Source organism: Anastrepha obliqua, chromosome 5 (assembly GCF_027943255.1).
Source record: "Anastrepha obliqua isolate idAnaObli1 chromosome 5, idAnaObli1_1.0, whole genome shotgun sequence".
Lineage (NCBI taxonomy): Eukaryota > Metazoa > Arthropoda > Insecta > Diptera > Tephritidae > Anastrepha > Anastrepha obliqua.
In genome coordinates this window covers 112,206,777-112,233,703 of record NC_072896.1, presented here as the reverse complement: position 1 = coordinate 112,233,703, position 26,927 = coordinate 112,206,777, and the positions used below count along the sequence as shown (strand labels likewise).

General features: G+C 36.4%; 1 protein-coding gene across 1 annotated transcript in view; it reads left to right on the top strand.

The window, feature by feature from the left end:
• The window catches only part of LOC129247071 (nitric oxide synthase-like), a 256,053-nt gene that overhangs the window by 213,628 nt on the left and 15,498 nt on the right, over positions 1 to 26,927 (top strand). Inside the window, exon 14 of the mRNA XM_054885967.1 lies at positions 22,891 to 23,055. Coding sequence (XP_054741942.1) covers positions 22,891 to 23,055 — 165 coding nt within the window. The remainder of the gene's footprint in view (positions 1 to 22,890; positions 23,056 to 26,927) is intronic.

The window sequence follows — 26,927 nt, the reverse complement described above, 5'->3', positions numbered from 1 at the left end:
TCTTTCATGCCTGCTGTTCAAACTCACCCTTGAAAAAGTAATAAGGGAAGCTAGCGAAACGATAAACTAAATTAAATTCTTCAAATTGGTACAAAGCCTGGCATATGCAAATGATTTGGATATTTAGCGACATCCCTTGATAACCATAAAGAAGCCTTTATAAAAATTGAAGGAGCGGAATGGAAAAAGAATGAAATTTTCACTTAACGCAGGCAAGACGAAGGCAATGGCGTCATCACCAAGCACAAGCTGGGCAGAATAATTTATTTATTTATTTATTTAATCAACAAATAAGAGTCTTACAGACTATTACATAAGTAGATACAAATTAAGACCTTATGACAAGAGTCTTATAAGTAACTTCTAAAAATTAAACTTAGAGTAAGAGAAATCAAAGACTAAGAAAGAAATAAGCATTAAATTTAGTTAGCGTCCTTCTAAAAAGAGCCTTCATTCCATGAACAGTTTCAACATTACCCACAAAAACAGTTTACAACGGAAAATGTTCCCTCCCGCATTCAAATTTATTTTATGAAGCAGATGCGGACAATCTATTGAGCCCGCACAAATATCGAAGACAAAACACATCGACAACAGAACACGCCTAGACTCTAAAGACATTCTATTTATTAATAAGCAACGAGACCGATGAGACGGAATGGGATCAACGAATTTCATCGAGCGCAAAGCAAAAAGCACAAAAGCTCTTTGAACAGACTCTAATCTATTAATATAGACTGGATGAAACAGTCTCCAAACGAATACCGGGTATTCTAACCTGGACCGAACTAAAGAAGAGTACCACAGTTTGAGAGTATAGGGATCAGCAAACGAAGAACTTTTTTGACGAATAAAGGCTAACATTTCGAACGATTTAGAAAGAATAAAGTTCATGCGGGTGGTGAAGATGAGCTTGGAGTCAAAACAAACACCGAGGTCCTTTAATTCACTAATTTGTTTTAGCGGCGAGTTCGAGTTCGACCAAATAACCAAATACTTAAAATAGGTCCCTACATTTTCGAAATTCAAATATCTCAGATATTGTCACGACAATAAAACTTAACCATCTACGGCGGGCTGGTCACATTATAAGGACAGATGAAACATATCCACCGAAGAAAATCCTACTGGGTACTTGCAGAGGCAAAGGAAGAGCAAAACTTTGCTAGTTGGATGGCGTCGACCGGGACACTGAGATATTTGGTATACGTTGCTGGAGAACTCAAGCGAGGGATAAATCGACCGGGAGACAAATGTTACAGCCAGCCAAAACCCGAGCCAGGTTGTGGAGCTGACAATGATGATATTGATATTAAATTTTTAAATGGACCAAATTCATTGAAAATTTTTGCTTTTAACATCCAAGGGGGGACGGAATGTAGTTTTAGTATTCTTATATATATATATTATATATTCTAATAAAGTGGGCGTGGCTTTTATCGGACCTGAATAATATTTATGTCGGTTCTAAATGAGATGCGGAGCAACTTGTTTACCAAGTTTGGACAAGTTTCATTAAGTCGATATCGAGATACTCGTCTACTCAAAAATGGAAGTGGCTCCAGCTTTTTTTTCAAAATTTTACTTGCGCCCCATTTAGTTTTTAGCTCCATCATTTGCATCAGATTTGATTGATTTTGCTTCGTTTATAAATAAATTATCAGAAATATCACGCTTTTTAATGTTTTGGAAATTACCATTAAGTGGGAGGTGGGCATGGTTGGCGACCGATTTTGCCCATTTTCAATACCGTGAATAGAAGGTATTTCTAAGTATACCAAGTTTCATTGAATTGAGGAATACTAATTTTTGTCCGAGTTATCGTATGCATAGATGGACGAGCAGATTTGGCTAAAGTGACTCCTCTCATCATTCTGCGCGTTTTGATAATTAAACTGTGCTAAATAGCTATAGTTAATTCTCTTACAAAATCCACATAAATTCAAGTTCAAAGTCAAAGCAAATTAAAAACATTCAAAAAATGACCATCAAAATTTGACACTTTTTTGGAATTTTTGGAAAAAAAAAATTATATCTACTTAATAAAATTTTCATCCAAATATCATCCAGTTTATTAGAATTTTTAGAAAAAATTGAGATATGCAGTTTTATGGCCCATCGAAGTTTGGTATAAAAAAAAGCATGTTTCAAGCAACTCAAAAATTGCGTCGATTCTTGAGAATTTTTGTCTTTATTGCTGACGGTGTTGGTTGCTTTTTTCCATTAAAACAGAATGTCGAGCATTCATTATATGTAGAAAAAGAGGGTGTGAAATCTCAAAACACAGTAAAAGAAATTTAGATATAAATTTCGGCAAAAATCTAGAATGAATTTTGTTGTTACACAAAACTGATTTTTGATTGCCCTTCTTTAAGAAATTTCATTTCCATTTAAAATTAACCCATATTGATTAAAATTAAATCGACAGCCGAAACCGAAAAATATGCTGTTCAATATTTCATAAAATCATTTGGCGGTTGATTACCTTTTGCCTTCAGAATTCATTGCCGCCCAGTCTGATAAGAATACGTGAAGAGCTTTTTGTTGCTATAAGAAGGCATAGACTTTAGCTTGCAGTCGTTCATTACCAGACAAACAACTGACAGTTAAGTTCAATGATCAAATATTCGGTGTAATTTTTTTTATTTCATGGAAAGTAAATGAATACCGGACATCGTCTAAGCAGCCTTCAGAGCGCGATCAGTTGCTGTATTGGTATTTCTGAAAAAATGTGATGAGATTGAAAAGTTCATATTTTTAGTTGTCGCTTTTAAGTAAGATTTATAGTACTATTCTATAAATGAATTATAGCAATCATATTTTACTTACGGATTAGGATTTTGTATTCCTAACATTTGAGAGAGTTGCTAATACCACTACCAAATATCTCTGAAGTATTAGGAGTATAAAAAACTTCCTACAAACTCTGGATTCGAACGAACTTTCTTTAATAGGCAAATAAAAAATGCTTTGGTCAGTCCATTTGAAGTTTTGGTGTCAGGCAGAAATGATTCAGTTCATGGTTTTCCGCTCTTTTAATTTATTAAGTTTGTTTGGCAATCGGATGTTCGATGAAGGTTGTATGTGGTGCAACCGGAAACTCATCTAATTTCGGCCGTAAGAAGTCGTTTATTATGGCCCTGTATGATTCCTCAGTAATAGTAATCGCATTACCGAACGTGAATAGCAGCTGTAGGGTCCGTTGGGTGATGCGAAATTGTGTGGCTCGACGGTTGGTTCAGATTTCTGTTTTTAGTGTTTTTAGCGGCATTCGTAGCTGCAGCCAAGATATTCTCGTCCGAACGACCATGACTTCTACCTACAAAAACAATATTGTTGTGATAACAAACAATTTTTCTTGTTTTTATTAATTATCAATCCAGAGTCATCACCATAGCAGAGACCCGAAATCGATCCGCTTCCATAGATATCTATCCATCGATAATAAAGAAAATTCTCCAGTAGCGGCCACGCCCCGCAAGGTTTCTGGTGGCTCCAGTCTGTTATACTTAGTCGAGCAGCTAAGCATCAGATGATTCAATATCAAGATGCTTGAGTCGTTTCATTGTTAAGATATATACCAAGTAATTTGTAACCCCTTCTGTATCTATCCATATCATAGACTGAAATAAGTTAGGATGGAAATTGAAATATTTCACGATGTTTACAAGGCATCGAGTCCTAATGTACGCAGGCCACTTTACTCTTCATAAAAAGTTTCTTTGGCAGTTTCGTATTTTGAGAAACCAGTTGTATGTTACAGCGTTCCAAAATAAACATAAAAAAAGAGAAAATTCGATACATTCATCAGTACCAAAAATGTGTGCCATTTGCCGCATGATACAGGATCTGATTAGAAATCAAACCATTTTAATGCAAACCCTTTTAAATAAACCATAATGTACAGAATCAAAATTTGTCATTGGAACGCAAACGGTCTCACCAAGCACAAGCTCGAAGTCTATAATTTTCTATTATCAAATAACATTGACATTATGCTTATATCTGAAACTCATCTTACAGATAAAAATTATTTTAGAATTCCGGAATATCTTTTCTATGATACAAAACATCCTAGAAACATGGCTCGTGGTGGCACAGCGATATTAATAAAAAAACGTCTAAAGCACAGTGTACTTGAGGAATTTAATAAAGAATACCTTCAGTCCACTATTATTCAACTGCAAGAATTTTCCAGTACAATGGCTATCGCAGCTGTGTACTGCCCTCCTTCTCAAATTATAACCGAACAACAGTTCAAAGATTTTTTTGCCAAACTTGGGCCAAAGTTTATGGCTGCAGGGGACTTCAATGCCAAGCACCACTATTGGGGCTCTAAACTGGTCACACCTAGAGGGAGACAACTTTTTAGTTGTATACTAAGATCAAAACTTGATGTTGTATCTACAGGACAGCCAACATATTGGCCATCTGACCGCCAGAAGATGCCTGACCTGATTGACTTTGGTATTATAAAGGGTATTGATCGCAAGATTGTAACAGCGTCCTCATCCCTGGAATTGTCCTCCGACCATTCTCCGTCTATTATAACCATGGAAGGTAGTCCTTGCACCAGAACAGCGGGTAATCAGCTCCCCCATCCCAATCTCATAAACTGGCTTAAATATAAGAAATACATTAGCACTCATATAAAAACCAATGTTCCTTTAAAGAATGATATTGATATCGATAGGCAGATATATACATTGACTGAACTAATGCATGGAGCTACTAGGGCAGCAGTGGTCACAAATAATAAAAGTCGTGTTAACTCCCAGCGAAACATTGATGAGACTATAGAAGATTTAGTTAAAAAGAAACGAGAGCTGAGAAGGTCTTGGCAACAATATCGTTCTCCAAAATACAAGAAACTATTGTATGAATACACAGTTAAGTTGCGTTGCGCCCTTAAAAAAGAAAAGGAGAGGCATCTTCATGATTTCCTTTCTAATCTTACTCCGACGGACCAAACAGATTACGCATTGTGGAAAGCCACAAAAAATATAAATCGGCCCATACAGTACGAATCACCAATTCGGCTAGGAAATGGTAATTGGGCACGTACGGATTCTGAAAAAGGGTGTGTATTTGCTGAACATCTGCAATCTGTCTTCACTCCCAATCAGTCTTCTGCAACTACTTGCTTACCACTAGACATATTGCAACCACCAAAAAAGCCAATAAAGTTTAAAAAAAATAACATAGTCTCAGTTATTAATCAACTTAAACCTAAAAAAGCACCAGGTTACGACAAAATCACCCCAAAAATGCTAAAAGAGCTTCCCAATATTGCCGTTCTTCATATCAGGCACATATTTAACGCCATCTCTCGTACTGCCTACTACCCAAAAGCTTGGAAATTATCTCAAATCATTATGATTGGTAAACCTGGGAAAGACTTAAGCCAAGCATCCTCATATCGGCCAATTAGTCTATTGTCCATACTTTCAAAGCTATTTGAAAAGTTGCTCTTGCAGAAAATAATGCCCTTTATTCAAGATAACAATATTATTCCTCAACACCAATTTGGATTTAGAGCAAAACATAGTACAACTGAGCAAGTTCATCGCATTGTGTCATTTATACGAAAGTCCTTTGAGAAAAATCAGTACTGCACTGCACTGTTCTTAGACGTAGCACAAGCATTCGATAAGGTATGGCACCGCGGCCTAATTCACAAAATTACTAGTTTACTGCCTACGAATGTACACCTCTTGCTGCAGAACTATATCACTAATAGAGAATTTGTTGTAAAGCAAAAAGATTTTTTCTCTCGGCATTGTAGAATAGACGCTGGAGTTCCACAAGGCAGCGTTCTTTATATGTATTATACACATCTGATATGCCAACGACGAGCCAAACAATGACATCAACATTTGCCGATGATACTGCAATACTTTGCACTCACACAGACCCAAAAGTAGCAACGTCTATATTACAAAGGCATATACTTGAAACAGAAGTATGGCTTAAAAACTGGAGAATAAAGGTTAATGAAACCAAGTGCGTGCATATTACTTTTACTCTAAGAAAAGAAACTTGTCCTGCAGTTACAATAAATGGTCAGAATATACCACAGCAAAACGAAATAAAATATCTTGGAATTCACTTAGATAGAAGACTCACATGGCGGAATCATATTGAAAAGAAAGTGTCGAATATCAAGCTTAAAATGAAAAACCTATATTGGATGCTTAATTCGAAATCAGCATTACCTCTAGAGTACAAAGTGCTACTATATAAAGCCATGCTAAAACCAATATGGACATATGGTATAGAAATGTGGAGAACGGCTACGCCCTCAAATATCGAAAAACTTCAGAGAGTGCAATCTAAAGCCTTGCGGATAATCACGGGAGCGCCATGGTATATAAAGAACGTTAACATTCACAGAGATATTTGCATACCTCGTGTAGCCGATGAAATAGTACGGTTGAGCAAAAAATACCTACAAAAGCTAGAAGACCATCCCAATAAACTAGCGCGAAATCTACTTTTAGATGAAGGTCACACAAGATTGAAAAAAAGAGACATCTTCAAGTCTGCAGTATCTTAATGATCTCATCTCACGCGAGAGTCCGTCCACAACTTCCTCCAACCACATCTATCACATTCGAAACAAAAACAAAAAAACAACATCATTTTCACAATCGACATGAGAGACAACGGAAGTTCTAAGGGAGACTGGAAACTAGGCCTTTCCGGCTCCCAGCTACGAAGAATCGGAGACTGGAAACCCGTCCTTTTCAGCTCCCAACTATGAAGAATTGGAGATTCACAACCGATTTCATCATATATGTAAATATATGTTCATTTGAGCAAATAATTCGTTTCTTAGCACTGGCAAGGAAACATATTACTCTAGTATATAAGATTTGTAAACTTATTGTTAGTTTCTTATAAAAGAAAGATTCAATAAATAAAGAAAAATGGAAAAAAAAAAAAATTTATTTGGGCCTAACTGCAAAGTGATGTTCTTTTCCTAAGTACCAGGAGGAAGCATATATTTGAGGAATTGAGGAAAGCCATAAGCACTTTTTTTTTTGTTTTTTATTTGGTGGGTGGGGTAGGGTTCAAAATGTCTTTGTACTTACAGCGACCACCGTCTACTGCGTCGAGTGGTGTGGCCACTAAACAAACTTTCCTCCTCTTCTGGGGAGACTCCTTTCCCGGGACTTCTTTCTGCATTAGTTCGGGAGGACCTCTTTACCCACGTCTAGATCCATCATGCTTGCAGCCAGCTTCACGCTATAGGCTCGTCTTCTTATGTCTCTGACTGTGAGGTTTCGCTTTGTTGCACTGTGTCTAAGTCTATGGTATCTTTTTTCTCCTTTCTTTTAACTGCATTCCAGTTATCCTCGCGTTCAAGCATCTTGCCAATCACATTGATCGGCGCGATGTCGCCAAGCTGTTCCCTCAGAAAATCTCTTTCCACGAGCCATCTGTCATAATTATAGTACATGTGCTCATCGTCATCGTTTGGTTCTTCGCAGTATATACACCTGCGCTACTTTCGCGCTTACCCATGCAGTATATGTATTTCCGAAAGTGTTCGTGTCCCGAGAGGTACTGAACTCAACCCAAAGTTCCTTTGAACCCATTTACCTATTGTAGGAATCAGCTTGCCGTCTGCCACTCGATTCAGTGTCTTATCGGCTTTGCATCCGCTGCATGGTTGGCATCTTCGTCAGGCGGCATTACTGGTGGCGTACTTTTTCCTAGAATCCCATGCATGCACTCGATCTCTGGCCATGAGGTCCATACGTATCTACCCGCTGATCACAAAAACTGTTGCGCCTGAGACAGTGCGGTAGGCTGAAGCATCTTTGAATGCCGCTGTTCGTTGTAGCAAAGCATCCAAATAAGAACTTTTGAATTCATATTTTTATGGAAAATAGACCAAATTAAAAAGTTATTACTAATGTTATTACAACTTTCATTATTACATTTATTATAATTATTTTTGAGAAAAAAAGATAAATATTTAAAAAAATCTCAAAAACTCTACCTAACATAAATTCCGATTTGCTCAGCAAAACAGTTGTTCATTGCCTGTCTAAATAATTAAAAACTACGAAGACATTTGTTTCGCACTTTGCAATTCAACGCGCTCCAGAATGCATTTCAACTTAATTACAAGTGAAAGTAGCAAATAGACAGCCCAGACACAGAGTTGCCTTTTTTCCGCTTACTCGCCTTCATAATAGTTAATCTTTGGCTCACTACACCCACCACAACTACATGCCACTTACAAGTACGTACTTTCGCGCTTACAAGCTTTCGCGCTTATGCACAAGTAAATAACTCAATACCCGCTAAAGTGGACGTTTAAATGGACTCAAGAGGGCAGCACCAGCGGAAGTGGCGAAGTGCTCAGTGTTTAAGCGCATCAAAATGGAAGGATGCCATGCCATAGCAAGCAATTGAGAGGGGTTTTTCATTTATTTCTGATTGCAGTTGAAAAAATAATTACAACTACAATTGTAATTGCGAGTGTAAATGCGTTAGTGGGTTGGGTGAGATTGACAGTGTTGGTTTGACAGAGCAGGCATGCAAACGCCTGCTGTAGTCGCTTTAGATTTTGTTCTTTGCTCATTTTTCTCACTCTACCGCTAATATTTATGGGTCAGTCGCACCGGATAACTGACAGCCAGTCTGCTAACCAGTCAACCATGCAATTACAATCACGTGGCATGCGGATCGTATACGCAACAACTACTAACCAACTTGTGGAAGGTACAGTGGGGGAATTGTGTGGATGGTAGAGTAAATTATTAAGTTTCGTGAAAACTATTTTTCCTTATTATTTAATTTATATATATAAATGTACAATTTATATCATCAGCTTTGATTTTTGGTCCGGCTCATCTGGGTACGATGCCTACTGTACCGAAAAAATTTAAATAAGGAAAATATATTTCTCAAGACTCATAACTTGAAAAAAAAAACGTGCCCGAGTGACTGGAAAATAGAATTCTACATAGAACTGTGGATATATTTTTCTTTTTATATAAGACCTTTGTATTATTATTTTTAGTTTTTTAGTTGGAACTTTTTTTAAAAACGCGCCATTTTTTGAAAAAGATGTAATCGATTATGCATGCATTATTGAATTTTGTTAAAAATTGCTTGGGCAGGTATTGGTCGGGCTAAAAATTTTACGAAATTTTGATGAAAATTTGACTAATTTGTAAAATTTTGTACTAAGTTTGTATGTCTGGTTTGTGTGATTTTTGTTGTAGTAGGAGCTATGCATTTATAAAAAATTGACTGTAAGTACCTACTCTAAGTCAAATGCCTACACATAGTTTAAAGGGTCAGGGCAGGAATTTTTGCTAATAATATTGCTGATTGCTTGATGGAGGCTTTAATAAAGCAACTCAGCCACTGAAAAAGTGTTAATGTAAGTAATTTGGGCATTATAAAAATTATTTTACTTGTAGGCTTGAGTGTTCGAAGAATAAAAGATATTTTTTGCACAAGTTGTTATTTTTTGAAACATTTTTTTGTCATTCTTTAAGACACAACACCTGAGAAATTTTTTTACTTAGTGTAATTGATTAGATTATCCTCAGCTATGGTCTCAGTTATTAATAAAAGTGTAAAAGATACAAATTAGAGCGGAAATTTTTCAAATATCATAAAAAAAAATTTTCCTAGAAATTTTCAACCAAACATAAAATTTTTCTTTTTCCAAAAATGTTCAAATAATTTGTTTCTACAAATTTTCCTAAAAACAAAATTTTTTGTCCAAATTAAAAAAAAAATCCACACTTATTTGTCAAACATTTTTTTTTCCAAATTTTGCTTTTACAAAAATACTTTATTCTAAGAAACCTTAACTAAAATTTTTGAAATGTTTAAATGGATCGAAAACTCTTAAAATAACAAAATTCTTCTTCAATTTTTATATATATATTATACTGAAGTCTACAAAATATATGAATTGTAAGAAGAATTTTTCCAATTTTTTTTTTTAATCTTTCCTTAAAAAATTTAATTTGTTTTTGTTCAATTTTTTTCCATTTTGTTTTTAGAAAAATATTTTATTCTAGAAAAAAATGTTTGAACTGTTAAACTGAAGCGAAAAGTTGAACATAAAAAAATCTCAAAATTACTGAATTCTTTTTAATTTTTTTTTTCAGTTTACTTTTCCTTATACTCAAGGCTACAGAATAATCGAATTTATCGAAGAATTATGCCAAAGATTTTTTTACAAAAAATGTTTTAAAAAAACTAAAATTTTGTTTTTTTTCAATTTTTTTCCAAATTTTGCTTTTCAATTTTTTTTACAAAAATATTTTATTCTTAAAAAAAAATGTTTCAATTGTTCAAATGAAGTGAAATTTTCAACATAGAGTAAATCTCAAAATTTCTGAATTCCTTTTAATATTTTTCAGTTTACTTTTCATTATACTCAAGCCTACAAAATAAACAATTTTTAGAAGAATTTTTTTTAAATACCCTATTCTAAAAAAGTAAAAAAAATAAAATTTTTGGAAATATTCAATTAAGCCAAAATATCAACATAGAACAAATCTCAAAATTACTAAAGTTTACTTAAAATTTTTTAATTGACTTTTCACTATACTTAAGCCTACAAAATAGATGAATTTTTAGAAGAATATTTCAAAAATTTGTTTTTACAAAATTATTGGTTTAAAAAATTAAACAGTTTTCTTTCCGAATTTTTTTTTTAATATTTCATTCTAAACAAACAAAAACAAAAAAATAAAAATATAAAATTTTGAAATGTTAAAACGAAGCGAATAGAATAGAACATAGAACAAATCTCAAAATTACTAAATACTTTTTTAATTTTTTCCAATTTATTACTAAATACGAATTTTTAGAAGAATTGACGACAGTGGCCGAAATACTTGCATCACTTGACATATTTAGACATTCTACTACAGTTTATTAACTAAGACCAGCAATTGCCAACGAAACAAAAACTACTTCTGTACTTAACAAGCCTTTCTGCACTTACGAAATGTCGTTGTGCAGTACTTCAGCACACGCTGAAAATAGCAGTCAAAAACAATGAGAATAATTGCAAATGCACCATTTTTCTTAGAAACAGCCTCGTTCTATTGACATTTAAATGCTCACACCACCACTTAAAAAATCACACTTTAATCTATTGAGAGCAAGAATCCCAGAGCAAGAATCCCAGTCCCATCTTTTCACCTAACTCAAGGGTACTCCAACCCAAAATTATATTATCCAATTGTGCCAGTTGAATGCTGCCTAAGAAATAGTGTTTCATAAGCGCCCCTAAAGTTTCATAATACAAAAATTATTACTTAAAATAAATCAAATGACAATAAACATTTTATAATAAACAAAAATTTAGATCTAAAACTGGTTTATGGATCACCCACTGTCGGCAAGCAAGGCAATGGCAACTCGCAGACACATCCCGCTGCAGAAGCGCCACCACCTGCTTTCCGTTTTCCATTTTTCTCTAATTACACTTCAAAAACGTCCGCACGTCAATGCTTAGCAGGGTTTCACAAAGCTTGTGGATTCTGCTGCTTCGGTTATTGTTTTCCAGAGTTATTATTTTTAGTCGGATTTTGTTGTGCCATATATATTTTGCTTTTGTTTTATACTTACATATAAACATACTCGACAATACTTACTACTCTGTCTGCCGCGCTTTGTTATTGCCCTTTGTTTTCTTTTCTATCTCGTGCTGCCCGAACTGCCTCCCTTCACTGAGTTACTGAGATAAATGTGCATGCACACCCACATATGTACCTACGAGTATGCATGTATGTAAGTATCTGCCATTGTTCACGGCTTTTTTGCAACCAGTAAGAAGACCTCCTTCTACTCCTAAACTCTGATAGATTGGCCTCCTTATTTTCCTTTACAAAGTACCCTCCAATCCACTCACGCCAGTTGTCACATTTTAAATTCCACAATGGATTAGTGCATGAGTCGAGCGGAAAAATATGTGCCTCAGTTGCCACTACATACTTACTTGAGAGCACTTCTCCCATAATGACACTTGAGTGGGTTGTTGTGTTGGTTGTTTTTTTGGCTTTGTTTTGAGTGGCGGCGGAGTGCTTTTGTGAATGAAGATTTTCCAGCTAAAGGTGCGGTATTTATTACATGTTGTTTGTGTTTATTTCATATTTCTTACCTGACCAGAAAAGGAAATGGTCTACACACTCTTTGTTACCATATATTTGTGCCTATGGAATACCAAAAATATCAGCATGAAGAGTCAAGCCAGTTAGATCGTAGCCGTATGCTTGTGCGTTGTGTACTACAGAAGCAAGACACTCAACTTTAAAGTTTTCAAGTGGTCATAATTAAATTGTTGTATAATCTGTCAGAGCCATAAACTTAATCAGCTACCTCATACACTCGGACCTCATTTTCATATTGATCCCCGTGCGTGTATTTACAACCAGCAAAGTAGTGCTTAATGGTGTCGGCACTTATTTTACATGGAGAGAATGCAAAACTGAAGTTTATCCGAGGGGTCCTCACCAGAAATCCAAAACAGATGTCAATAAAGGCAGTCAGCTAACACTTTAATAGATTTTCTTTATTTTTTATTAACGATTCTTAGAAATTGAAGAGGAGACGTTGTACATTTGCACCTAGTGAAGGGTGATCAATTTAGAGGCATTGAGTTTTAAATTGAAATAAAACAACGAAAATTCAAATTGAATTGGCAATCTTTATAATTTTTTTGTAGAACCATTCATAACATTTATTTTTAAAGATAGTTCCTTTCAAATGATGGCGCCGTAATTCGGTTATCCGTAAACACCAATTTTGAATGACTCGCTGGAGGACTTCGGTCGGTATCTCGTAAATAAATTTACTTACTTTATCGTACTTAGTGGATTAGGCTTTACATACCCCCACAAATAAAAGTTCAAAGTTGTAATATCACACGATCTTGGTGGCCAATCCACTGGTCTGAGAAGAGAGATAAATTACTTACCGAAACAACAACACAGTAAATCCATTGTTTCACAGGCTTTATGGCTATCCGGTAAGTAGCGCCGTCTAGTCTGAACCATGTTGTGGAGATCACGGTTAACATGTCGCGATGGCGTCCAGCCTCGTCTTTCAAGAAATATGAAGGACCGTTTTTAGAAGGCCGATGATTCCTCCAGCACATAAGCCTCACCAAATGGTTGTTTTCAATGGATGTAATGGCTCTACTTGACTGACTTCCAGTTTCTGTTCAGTCCAAATACGGCAATTTTGCTTATTAATGTAGCCATTAAGCCAAAAATTGGCCTCATCGCTGATCGCCATAAGTTGGCCTGAGCGGGCGATTCGTAGAGCGTTGAGTTTAGTAATAAAATTGTACGATTTCAAAACGTTGTTGAGGCGTAAGTCTTTCCATTATAAATGATTTCCATGAATACTAAAAAAAATTATGTATTTAGTTTGGCAGTAGTCACGCGTGATCTGTGGAAAACACCTTATTAGAAAAAGTACTTCCAATCTGATCACACTTTAGTAAGTAGGAATGGTTACCACAAGATTTTCAGGTGTCCTGATGCAAAGGCTATAAGGCTTATATATAAATTTTAGTCAGTTTTCTTGAGGTCGAAAAATAAATAATTTAAACTTCAAATTAACTGAGAATCAGTCTCAACTCGATGCTGGGTTTTAGAAGGTCAACTAAAACTAACTTTGAATCTATATGAGTACCAGTTGGAGATTGTTTTAAGCTCTGGCTCATAATATTGATTAGATAATTAATTACCTTACTGACTCAGCCTCTACGAGAATTTACCTTAAGTTTTTGAGTAGATAAGAAATGGACATGAGGGAAATTTGGCGTTCTTCAAATGGTAGTCTATGGCATAAAGAGATCCTTTCCTTATCCAAGCCCGAGTTATCAAATGATGCAACATAATAGACTAGAATCATTGTAAACACAATTCTTGTTATTTAAATTAAGAAACTTGCTTTTGTATTCATCAACGCTAGTTTTAATATTCCATTTTCTGCATAATTCCATTGAAGCATTAATAGAATAGAGATGTGGATGATATGTCGAGCTTTTGCGGATGGCTGCGCAGTCTACAGTGACCGGCAAGAATGCCAATAAGTATTCTCAGATTGCCCTTAGTGTATGTGATATTTATTTATTTATTTATTTATTTACAAACGTGGTATAATAATATAATTATTTTAACACGAGAATAGGAGCACTGGCTGCCAGGACCTTCGGCTCTCTGGTTTGTTATAAAAAGAATTATGAATTAATTACAGGCAAGCTAGGTAAAGTCATGGTAAATTAGTTAAATAAGTTTCTTTAAATCGGTCCGTGCTAAGTAATCTGACATTTTTATAATATTTTCGTAGCATATATTTTTTAATAGTGATGATGGGATTTGGTCCCCAAAAATATTGCTCCTTACTGTGGAAAATTGTGTGCAGTTGTCGAGAAGATGAATTGATGTTAGTGGTGATGTAGGGCAGTGCTGGCAGTTTGGTCGGTTAGTTCTGTTGAATATATATGAGTGGCTTGCAATCGTGTGCCCAAGCCGTAGCCGAACAAACATTTTGACATCATTGCAACGGCAGTAAGATGGATACTCGGGTTTTAGCCTGTTTGGGTTAAATGTAGTGTATTGGTGCTGTGTAGATCCCCATGTAACCAATTGTTTTTGAAACAGGTGATTGACTACATATTTATTAAAGTCTTTTTTCGAAAACTTGTTAAATGTTTTGAGCGGTTCCATGGTGGCCAATTTAGCTCGTTCGTCCGCTATTTCATTCCCTTTAATGCCTGCGTGGCCTGGTACCCACATTAATTTTATGTTGTTGTTATTGCCGATCAGTTTGTTGCGAATTTGGGAAATAACATACGTTTTATTTCTTATATTAAGTATTGACGCTATTGTTGATCTGCTGTCTGTGCATATAATTGTTTTATGATTTGAGTTTTCAACAGAGATTAGCCCATTCAGGATTGCTGTGGCTTCAGCTGTGTAAACAGACGCAAAATGGGGAAGGATGCCTGCTGAGACAGTGTTCCCCGAAGAATCCACGACTGCGAAGGATGTACTTGTCTCAGTTTTTGATCCATCAGAAAATATCATGTTCCATTCACCAAGTAGAGGGTTAGTGAGCTCTGAAAATAAGCGTTGATAGGTTATTGGGCTAGTGCCACTTTTATTGAATTTTTCTAGTTCCAAGATGAAAAAAGATTTGTTTATGTGCCAGGGCGGGAAGTCTTCTTTTTCTGAGATTACTGGTGAGTATATGCCAAGTTCTTTAGCCAAGTCGATGATGAGTCCAATTGTTGATTTCCGTTTTGGCGTTTTTTTCCGCTGAAGTTCGGTTAACACTGTTTCATATAAAGTGATGTTGTTACACAGAAATAACTTTGGAATGAGTTTCATGAGACATGCATCAAATCTTTCTTCTATTGACGGTAATCCAGCTTCAACTAATACGAATTTTATCGGAGATTTTGGAAACGCGCGTATGCTCCTGCTAACGGCCGTATGATATGGGGAATACAGAAGTTTAATGTTGCTTCTCGCACAATTGCCATATATCGGGAGACCAAAATCAATTTTGGACAGTAAAAGAGCTTTGGTTACATTTATAAGAGTAGATTGGTTAATTAAACAGTGTTTTGATGATAAATATTTAACTATACTTAGTCTGACAGCCAGTTGCTTTCGTAAGTCTAAACAATGTTCTTTAAATGTTAGCTTTTTGTCAAAAATTATACCCAAAAACTTAAGACTAGTTGTATTGACAATTGGAATATCGTTATGAACTAAATTAAAATAATTACATTTATGTTTGCGACAAATATGGAAGTTTTTACATTTCTTAATAGAGATTTTAGCGCCTGAGATTTCGCCCCAACGAGCTATGTCTGAGAGTATATCTAAGAAGTCTTTCTTTACAGCATTTAAGTCATTAACTTTAGAAAACAATAATAAATCATCTGCGTAGCAAATGTGAGAAACATTTTTGTACTTGTTAATTATAATACTGACTTCATTGAAGGCTGCCATGAGGATAACAGACAGTGGAGACCCTTGAGCTATACCATTATACAAAGGATGGTAATTAGAGTAGGCGTTGTTAACGTTTGCAACAAGTTTGCGGTTGGTGAGAAAATCTTTAATCAGGTTAAGTAACTTAACGCCTAGATTCCAATTTTGAAACTGACGAAGCACAACGTGAACTCCAACGCGGTCGAAGTCTCTTTCGAAGTCGATACTAAGGGCTGACAGGTGATTTCTGTTGGAAAGAGTAGTAGATGCGTTGTTTTCAAAAAAGAGAAGAGCATCGATTGTGCCCTGCCCTGCCTTAAAGCCTACTTGTCGTGGACTTATTAAGTTAAATTTTGTGGCATGCCAGGAGATACGCATTGATATAATCTTTTCAAAGAGTTTTCCCAGACAGCTAAGTAGCGATATCGGTCTGAACCCACTGACCTCTGTTGGAGTAGCATTTGGTTTAGGGATGGGGATAATTACTGCATTTTTCCACGCCTGGGGGTAAATTCCCTGGTTTAAGATATTATTATAGAGTCTTAAAAGTCTGATCTTCAGACAGAGAGGAAGATGATGTAACATGGGATATGATATACGATCGGCTCCAGGGGTCTTGCCCGACAGAGAAGAGAGGGTGGATTCGAATTCTATATGTTCTATCTTGGAGTCTAGGTATTGGGAAAAGGTGCAACCGGTGTTATCGTTGCTACTTAAGTATTGGTTTTTGGTAGTTACGAATGTTTCGTGAAAATTAGAGTCATGAGAACTATCGGACCAAAATGAAGCAAAGTGGTTGGCTATTTCTTTTGGGTCAGTTATGGGACCATTTGAGTTGCTTAGAGAGATTCCCGGAGTTTGGGTATAAGAGCCAGATAGTCTTTTAATATCGAGCCAGGCTTTCTTCGGATTAGTTTTATGATTAATGGACTCCGAGAATTTTTGCAGACAGTCTCTTTTAGCTTGTTTGCACTTTTTGCGAAAAATTGCATTTGCTTTTTTATAGCGAATCAAATTGATGTATGTTCTAAAACGTTTATATTCAGACCAGTAAAGTTGTTTCTCTTTTCTCAGCTGAGATAGTTCGGTTGACCAGTAGGGTACCGATTTTGAAAAGATTTTGTTCGTAGATTGTGGTATGGAAAAATGTGCAGACGTCCGAATTATTTTAGTTATCACCGCAGCTTCTTTATTTATGTTGTCAGAATATGGGTAGTAAGAACAAAGATTAGATGTCACTTGTTGAAACATTTCCCAGTTAGCTTTGTTTGTTAGAAACTTAGGTTTGGGAGGTACTTTGTATGCCGATTGAGTACGGAGCTCAGTGACGATGGGATAGTGATCGCTGCCATGCAGATCAGATAGGGTGATGGTTGTAAGTTGTGGTGCAATGTTGGATGAACAGATTGTTAAGTCAACGGTTGTGAAAGTTTTATGTGTAGAAAAGTGTGTTGGGCTATTGTCGTTTAGTATGGTAAGATTCTCTGAGAGAATTAGGTCCTCTATAATAGCGCCTCTGGTGTTTGTGTTTTCGGATCCCCAAAGAGGGCTCCAAGCATTAAAATCTCCAGCGATTATAACCGGGGTTGAGACTGAGCTTATGAATTGCCTGAGTTCATTGCATGATATATTTTGTAGTGGTGGTATGTATATAGAGACAATAGTGAATTTGAAACTTAGTGTAATTTCTATTGCAATTGTTGCGATGTTGGACTGAATGTGAAGTTCTCTGTGGGGAATGGACTTCTTTACTAAAACCGCGATGCCTTGTTTGTTCGAATTGTTTTGTGGTAGGTTAAAGAAAAAACCTTTGTATTGAGTAGGTACCGCAGCTGACTTTCCAGCAGCTAGATGGGTTTCTTGGATAGATATAACGTCAGGCGATTGTTCTTTTATGAAGGTCTCCAGCTCAGTGAAGTTATTGTAAAAACCGTGCATGTTCCATTGTATTATTGTGATATTTAAATCTCTTTTAATTGCATTCTCCCAGTAAGGACCTAGCTCCACAGTGCAACAGCGCCTGATTACATCTCGGAGCCTTAGCTGAAAAGTTTTTTATTGAACTCGCACATATATTTTAGAAGATTTTTTGCTGATTTTGATGTTTTGATTTAAAAAAATGGTACGATACATTTCAATAAATTCAAAGTATTTTTCTTCGGAAGTTAAAACTTTTTTCTATGTTTGAAATTGCTCATATTTCGATACCAAAAATGTAACGACGCAATTTCTCATACCAAACGTATTTGGAACAAAGGGATTCTGCATTGATGGAAGCAAGTGGTAGTCAAAACAATGAGCAATATCTAGTCGCTATGGTGGTTCTTTATTTTTCAAGTACGCCTTTTACGAATTGCAAAACATGTGGCCAAAAATTCTTGTGATGGAAAATTATGATTTGTGTCCGACTGCCTATTCCGGCCATTTTTAGGTCTGTAGACGCAATTTAATTGCTTGTCGAGTAACTTCTCACTCTTTATCGCTTGTACAAAAATCGCCTATTTTAAATCGTCTAAAGCAAAATTTACAAGCTGAAAGTGTTGGAGCATATTCTCCATACAGGTAAGTCACACAGTACGCGATGACTTTTCGTTGCGTTTGCTTTCAGATGAAATCAAAAACGTGTGATTCCATGTCGAGTGATTCAAATATTTTGAACGTACACGCCAGTTTTAAAAAAAATGGGTTTATTGGCTTGAGTAAAATATATCTCAAAACTACAAAATTTGATTCCACATTTTGTTTCCAATATTTTATAATTTTATAATAAATAAATATTATTGTATTAAATTTGTTTTTAAGAATTTTATAATTTATAATAAATCTCAAAATTACAAAACTTTTTTTATTAAAACTTTGTATTATAAAACTTTTTATTATGTAACTTTTTTTATAAATTTGGTTCCAATATTTCTATAATTTTGGTTCCAAAAATTTTATTATTTTGGTTTAGAGTTTTAAGCATTCTTTTTTGAATTTTTCTAAAAAGTTTTTTTTTATTAAAAATTTAGTACAATTTTTTTATTAATTCTTTAAAAAATACAAACATAATTGAAAAAAAAAAAAAATTAAAACAAAATTTTACATTTTTTGTTAAGCATTTTTGGCGAACCACTTTTTTCTAATTTTTTTAGAGAGCAAGCTATCCAAAAAATGTGTGTTATTTGCATTGGTTTCATAAATAAAAATGTAAGTAAAATAGATTCTTTTTTTTGAAAAAAGAATAATTGAATTATTGATGGGTTAATCTGTAGAATGCCACGGGGAAGACATTTATCCGCTGAAGGGCGTGGTCTGATTAAAGGGCTAGGCGAAAGTGGCAAAAGCATTCGTGAAATTGCTGCTAGAGTAAATCGGCATAGGAATACCATCAGCAACTTTCTTAAAAATCCAGAAACATATGGTCAACTCAAATGAAACGGCAGGCCAACTAACATCGACAGCAGATGCAAGCGAGCAATTCGTCGTCTGGCTGCTCAAAAAGAAATGTCTTGCAAAGAAATCAAACATCATTTTAGTCTTAAGGTCACCGATTGATGAATACATCAAATTTTGGTCGAGGACGGAATACTTAAATATTGTTGGCGAGAGCCGGTACCAAGACTATTAGCACGTCACATTAAGGCTCGTTTAGCATTTGCCGGAAAATATAAAATTCGGACTAACGAATTCCGAAACGTTGTATTTTCGGACGGAAAAAAGTTCAACTTAGATGGTCCAGATGGTTGCCAGAAATATTGACGGGACCTTAGGCAACCACGCCATAAGCAGAACCACGGTGGCGGGTCTTTGATGATTTGGGCCGCTTTCGGAGATGGTGGAAAGTCTCCAATTTGTTTTATTCCGACAAGAACCAATGCAGAATTCTAGGTGTAAATATTAGAGGATGTTCTCATTGAGTTTGCAGGAAACATATACGGAGACGACTGGGTGTTCTAGAAAGACAACGCCTCAATGCATACGGCTCGTTTAACTAAGGTCTTCCTATCGTCAAGAAAATTGTCAGTTCTGGATTGACTAGCACTAAGTTCCGATTTAAATCCAAATGAGGACCTCTGGGGAATATTGTCGGCCCGTATTTATAAAAATTGTGGGCAGTTTGAGGCATTCAACGACCTGAAAGGTGCTTTAGTGGAAGAGTGGCAGACTCTATGCCTAAACTCATAAATGATGTCTTTTCTCCAAATGAAAAACGTATTAATTATTAGCAAATCGAAAGTTATAGAAACATTGAAATAAAGTGTAAAGAAAGGCCAATGCACTTATACTTATTTTTTTAATTTAATAAGTTTAGTCAAGTTGAATTTTTGTTGTATAATTTTTTGTTCCAATTTTTTCTAAATATATATCAAAATTATTGGTTGAACATTTCTCCTGCTTCTTTATAGTTTTTCATTTGAAAATACCCTTGCATATATATTTATTTCTGTAAGGTATTCAAATACCTACAGAAAATCTCATGATGATGCTTGATCATGAAGACACAAGATGCCACATCATCCGATGCACTTTAATACTAGGAGTACCAATGACCTGTGTTGAAAGCCCTTTAAACTTTACTCGCTTGAGTAAACTTTACCCGATTGATGCCTACAGCAAACAGCTGGCGGCGAAATCGGCACTTAGGTTAAAAGAATCTTCCAACTTAGCCACTAACAGAAGAGGTCAGGCAAGAATATTAGACGAATACCCCTTCCTACATCAAACGACAGACTTTTGCAGCTCAGTGGAGTTGCATTTAAACACATCCTTTACCACAACTTTCCCCACGAGAGAAGATTGGGACAATAGGGTAATGGACAATAAAAGCGGAATCAGCGTCTATACTGATGTTGGACCATGATCAACCTAAATGATCAAGTAGGCGGAGGCCTTCATTCTGAAGGAATGAATGCCAACATCTCATTCCGGTTACCGGATCACTGCAGCGTATTTCAGGCTGAAATATTGGCTATCAGAGAAGGGCTGCTAGCCCTAAATAAAAGTGTCCTCACAACAAGAGATACAAACATATATTCAGATAGTCAATCGGCCCTGAAAGCTTAAAATCGCCTAATATGAACTCGAAAACAGTAAAAGAATGTATCGACGTTTTGACAGAACTATCACAGTACTTTGTAATAAACCTGCTCTGGCTGCCGGGTCATAGATACATAGAAGGCAACTGCAAAGCAGATGAACAGGCGAGATTGGGTACCACATTACCGATCCAACCAGACAAAGCGAACATACCTACACATTAAGCAACGTGCAAGATGCTGATAGATAAACACACTATCACTGCTGCCAACAGGCTATGGTCTCAGTCCCTGACCTGTGCAACTAGTAGCCGGAATGGAACATGGGCCGCACAAACCGACTGTTGAAACTAAACAGGAAAAATATGAGAAATCTTCTCGGAGTCCTAACAGGGCATTGTCTGATTGGCAGGCTTGCCAGTAGACTGGGAGCACCCTTTAACGACTATTGCAGAAGCTGTAACAACATTGAAGAAGAGACTAAAGAACACTTTCTATGCGGGTAGAAGAAGGTTCAATATTTTAGGAAAAAGCTCCCTGAATAACTTAGCAGAAGTAGCCAATATAAAAAAAACAAGTCTTGTTAGCTATATCAAACCCACAGGTTGGTTCAATGAGGACGATGTAGAGTGAGGAGAGGGGACAGCCCCTACAGCAGGCCTAGGTGTGTCAAAGGACAACCAATATACCTACCTACCTAGCTTACTCGCACTTGCACATCCAATACCTACTAAGCCGCGTTATTTATTCTTATGTGCACTCATTTCCATTATCAGCATACCTGGGGCCACTGGTAATAGATGTACCGATTTATCGTTATTTTCACAAAATTTTAAAAATATCCGTTTGTCATACAAATATTGCCCGTTTCCTCAGTGGGACGGGAGTAATATAATAATTTACTTATTTAGGGAGAAATGGCTTACATACCAACACAGCTACAAATCCATAAATCCAGAACGACTAAAAGCAATTATTCCAACTGGAGCGACACTGCAGCAGACAAAAATCTTTACCCGACTCCGGTTAGGACACACAAATATTACTCACCAACACCTTCTAAAAGGAATGCCTGCCCCGATTTGCTCAGCATGTAACTGTCCACTGCACCAAGTATAACAATGGCAGAAACAATATCTTTAACGGCAGCAAACCTTCCGAGTTACTGAAAGAGATTTCTCTAGAAAATATGTCGAAAATTTATAATTTTATATATCAAATTGGACTAGTTTATCTTTTATAATTTTGTTTATTAATTTCCTACACATAATAATTTTTATTCTAATATTTTTTTTATAAATAAGTAAAAAATCTCTTAGTACTATTTCAGGCCGATAGTCCTAGCTACTAGTGCCTTTCGTAATGTAATATAGTTATTTATAATTATATTTCTAATAAATAAATAAAAATAAAAAAAAATTTACTTATTTATATTCATTTCGTATTTTACACCAAATTTTACTTATTTTTTATCTGCATTTATTTCAGTGCTCCCATTTTGATTCGCAGCTTAAAAAAATTGTTATTAAAAAAAATTCTGTATGGTGCTGTCAGCGCGTTCCTTTGCGCCTTAACGTTTTACTTTCAACAATAGCGCCCAGCTGGCGTAAGTCTTCTTTTGTTCGCCATTAAGATATGATGTCATGTGCTTTAATGCTCCAACTTTGCTCTTGACAATTCAATGCGCTCTTAGTGCTTATAGTATGGCGCTTTTGTGGGTCGAAATTTTCCACTTCTATTTACTTGGACTATTCCTTAGCTTGCAGCAAACAAATACAAAATTTTTGGTTTAAATAAACCAATTTCTCATTGCAACACAATTTTAACAACTCTTCTTTTATTTCGTTTTTTCTTCTTCATCTTTGCAGTATCGGTGTCAGCTCATCGAAATCCTTCATGAAAGCAAGCTCACGCCAAGATTTAATTAAGCTACCACTACAGCAAGTGAAGAAAATTGATCGCTGGGATTCGCTGCGTGGCTCGACGTCAGATACGTTTACGGAGGAGAATTTTGGACCGCTGTCGAATGTAAGGTATGTGTAAAATGTGAATGTATAAGTGCGAAATTATGTGGGAATTAAGTTCTAAATTTGAGCAGGATTATTTTCGCATGAAAACGTCTTAGATGGGAGAATATATTCGCCCTAACCGCTATTCATTTGTGCCGCTACGATTTCTTCTCGTAAACACCCCGTTGCAAAATTATAAACACACTACTTTTTGAAGTGAAAACTTCTTTAGAATCGTTGGGAGTGATTTGAGAAAAAGTGAAACGAAAAAGCGACACCAAAAAGAAGAAGAAAAAAGATATACGTATATATATGTATGTATAGAAAATGCTTCATTACCAGGCACACAGAAGGATGGCATAAGCAAATTTAAATTTGTGAATTTATATATGTATGTATATAGGCGGATATATGTATATATGTTGTGTGTATGTACATATGTGCCTTGCCACAGCAAAGCATACGGTACAATTTCTCAAGAAATCCAGCGCGCATTCATAGGCACAGCATTGCATGTACAGTAGGGCGGTCGATTTAAAAATCGCTCATTGCTCTATGAAAATCGTATTCTAGGGATCAAAATAAGAAACTTTGCCGAAGGAACCATACCTCTAAAACGAATTCTGATGTCCCCCAATTTCAAAATATCACCATTTTTGGCCTTTACATGAAAAAATCAGCTAAATGGCTATGTTTTTTCTTTATTTCTATTTATTTATAATATTATCTATTTTTTCTCTTAAGAAATTTATTTAGTCAGAACATATGTAAATGAATGAATGTGAGTTATAGAAAAGAAACTAAAAAGTTCGACCCATATTGGGGGACATCAGAAATCGTTTTAGAGGTATGGTTCCTTCGGCAAAATTTCTTATTCTGATCCCTAGAATATGATTTTCACAGAGCAATGGGCGATTTTTTTGCCTTCCCACAAATCGACCCGGCCTAATGTACAGTAACCTTGAACAGGCAGCTGCGGTTGTCGAGCATTTAGAAACATATATTTACATACATATATGGGTGCAAACATATTTACGGAGCCGCGGGCACTCGACTTGACAAAAATTGTATATTGGCAAATAATTCTACGCGAAATATTCCAATATTGACTATTTTCGAATTGTCGAGAAAATTAGCATATGGGCGGCTCGTTTTATGAATGAAAGTACTTGCTCTTAGAACTATGAGCTCGAATTTATAAATCAATTTTTTGATGATGAGTTTTTGTTGCACAGTACAATAGTTGAAACTGTTCGGCGCCGCCGCGACTGTTCAGCGCTATGGCAACTAGGATGATGGCCACTACGCCTGCGCCTATTAATGCATTTTGTTCTTGTAGTCGCTAGGCATAGAATTTTAGCTTTGGACGACATACGCATTTACAGGAATAAAGTGAGTGGCCTGTGTGTGCGGTTGTATGTAGATGCATATGTGTATATTAATAAGCATTGTTATGCTGCAAGTTCAGAACACAAATATGTATGTACGTACATAGGGTAGGCCATAGTATAGCATACATATGTACATATGTATAAAAAATTCAAACCAAGCGTCCTACGAATGTTTGTGTGTATGTTAGTACGTCTGTGTAATATACGCGCTACGACGCTCATAATAGCAACCGCGTGTGCTGTATTGCGTCCGTATTTTTATATTCGTAAATATTTTCATTTTTAAATGTTTACCGCAATTATGCCGAAAAATAATGCAGAAAAGTGTCGTGAATATCGACAGAAAAAAACAACAATTGACACGTTATTTCAAAGATATGTTGACAACATCGAAATCAAAGCATTTGTATCATATTTTAGCTATCATAAGCCACTCATATCATTTGTTGAAATTGAAAACATTGAGGATGAATAAAATATGAACTTTATAGCAATATTATAATGTTGTTTTACGGAAGGTTTCACTTCTATCGCGTCTAACCGTTAGACTGGTATTTTTTTTTTTTATGAAAATATAATCTAAATCAATGAGGATAGATCTTTGACAGAGAGATGCGAATGAAATAAAAAAAAAAAACAAAAAAAAAAATGTGTAAAGTGAGATTAGTTGATTACAAATCGTTTTCCAATCAGTCGGTTTTCAGACGGCAACGCGCCAAAGTGGCTGCGCTGATTTTTTTGTATATCAGCAACTCAATCTCAGTTTTTGCTTTATTACAACGTCTGTTAGGCTAGCAAATCAGCTCATTCCTTCAAATCAAATCAGTTAAACTGACGGCTCAAAGATGAACAATGAGCACTGCATTGGATCGGGAGCGCACACGGAACAGTTATTCTTAAATTGCTCCTTTAGACTCCTAGATCGGTGTAGCGTATTCCAAGCTGAGATCTACGCTATAAACAAAGCAGCAAAAAAGGTAAGATTAATGGAATTACCTCCCGCAACCTTACCATTTTTACTGATAGTCAAGCAGCGACCAATGCATTGGCCTCAGCGCGCATCAACTGAAGATGTGTTTAAGAATGCAGGAGTTGCCTCTCGCTTATCCGACAACACAACACCACACTTTGTTGGCTTCCCGGCCACTCTGGAGTGGAGGGAAATGAAAGAGCGGATGAGTGTGCAAGGAAAGGCTCTGAGCTTGACCTTCAGCGCGTCGTCGAGGAAATAAGTATTCCTCCAAACGAAGTGTATACTACGAGTGACTTGAGTGTAATCGCGGAAACCAATAGGAGGTGACCTCTGACTACCAACTGCAAGATTCCCAATTCGCTTTGGCCAAATGTCTGCTTGGATTCAACTGATCTACCACCAGCGTCCTCAAAGGACGCAATTGCCACTAAAGTCCAAAATCGCAACAAGGTACTCAAATTACTTGCCCGAAGCACTTGGGGTAAAGACAAAGAACTCTTGCTATCGACATTTACGGCAATTGGTCGGCCAGTTCTGAACTATGCTGCGACTGTCTGGTCGCCTGGAACTAGTAACACGCAGTGGATAAAGCTACACACATGCCAAAATACTGCCATTCGGACAGCGACCAGTTGCCTCCTGATGTCCCCTGTTGAACACCTTCACAAAGAGGCACAAATACTCCCAGTAATGGAGCATAACAAACTGCTCAGCAAGCAGTTCCTGCTAGGATGTTACCGCAGGTTTTACCCCTGCAGACACCTGCTTGTGCCTGAGCCGCCTCCCAGGCACGTCAGGAGACGGGCTTAAGAGGTTAAACTACGGCGACGAAATCCAATCCGTAATCTAATGAGACACCTGACAGTGTTTAGACAGTCAATAAACGACATTCATCGGAGACCGTCACCACCTTCTTAAGCTTCCGTCCTGTGAATGCCGTAATCGGAGTCCAACCCCCACCTATAGCAGATGAAGAGCTCCAGCTTCCTTGTGAGATACGTGTAGCACTGGCATAATTATGTTCAGGATATTGTAGCAGGTTAAACTTCTACTTATCCATAATCGACCCCGACATACCAACCACCTTTTCACATGCCCTCTAAAACCGACTCATCCAACATCCCTCTCCCTCTGGACCGAACCTGTCGAAACAGCATGTTTCCTGGGCCTACCTTTAGATGAGCTAGACGAAGATGACCGATGATATGCCTTACACTGGTGGGGCTTCTATTACTGTTAACAGACAAACAAACAAACAAAGGTGTTATAACGTGCCACTGCACCATCGGCACCCTAGCCAGTAGATTGGGTGTATCTCACAATGACTTCTGTGAAGAGTTGCGGGGATGAAGAGGAAATTGAGTCGGTACAACACCTCCTCTGTTATTGTCCTACACTTCAAAGAAGCCGTGTCAAATATCTTGGCGATTATTTCTTCGAAGACCTAGGAAATTTGCAAAATGCGTCATTAGAGCGATAAGTTACCAGGATTAAAAAGATTTAAGTAGTTTAGGCATGGGTGAAAATCAAAT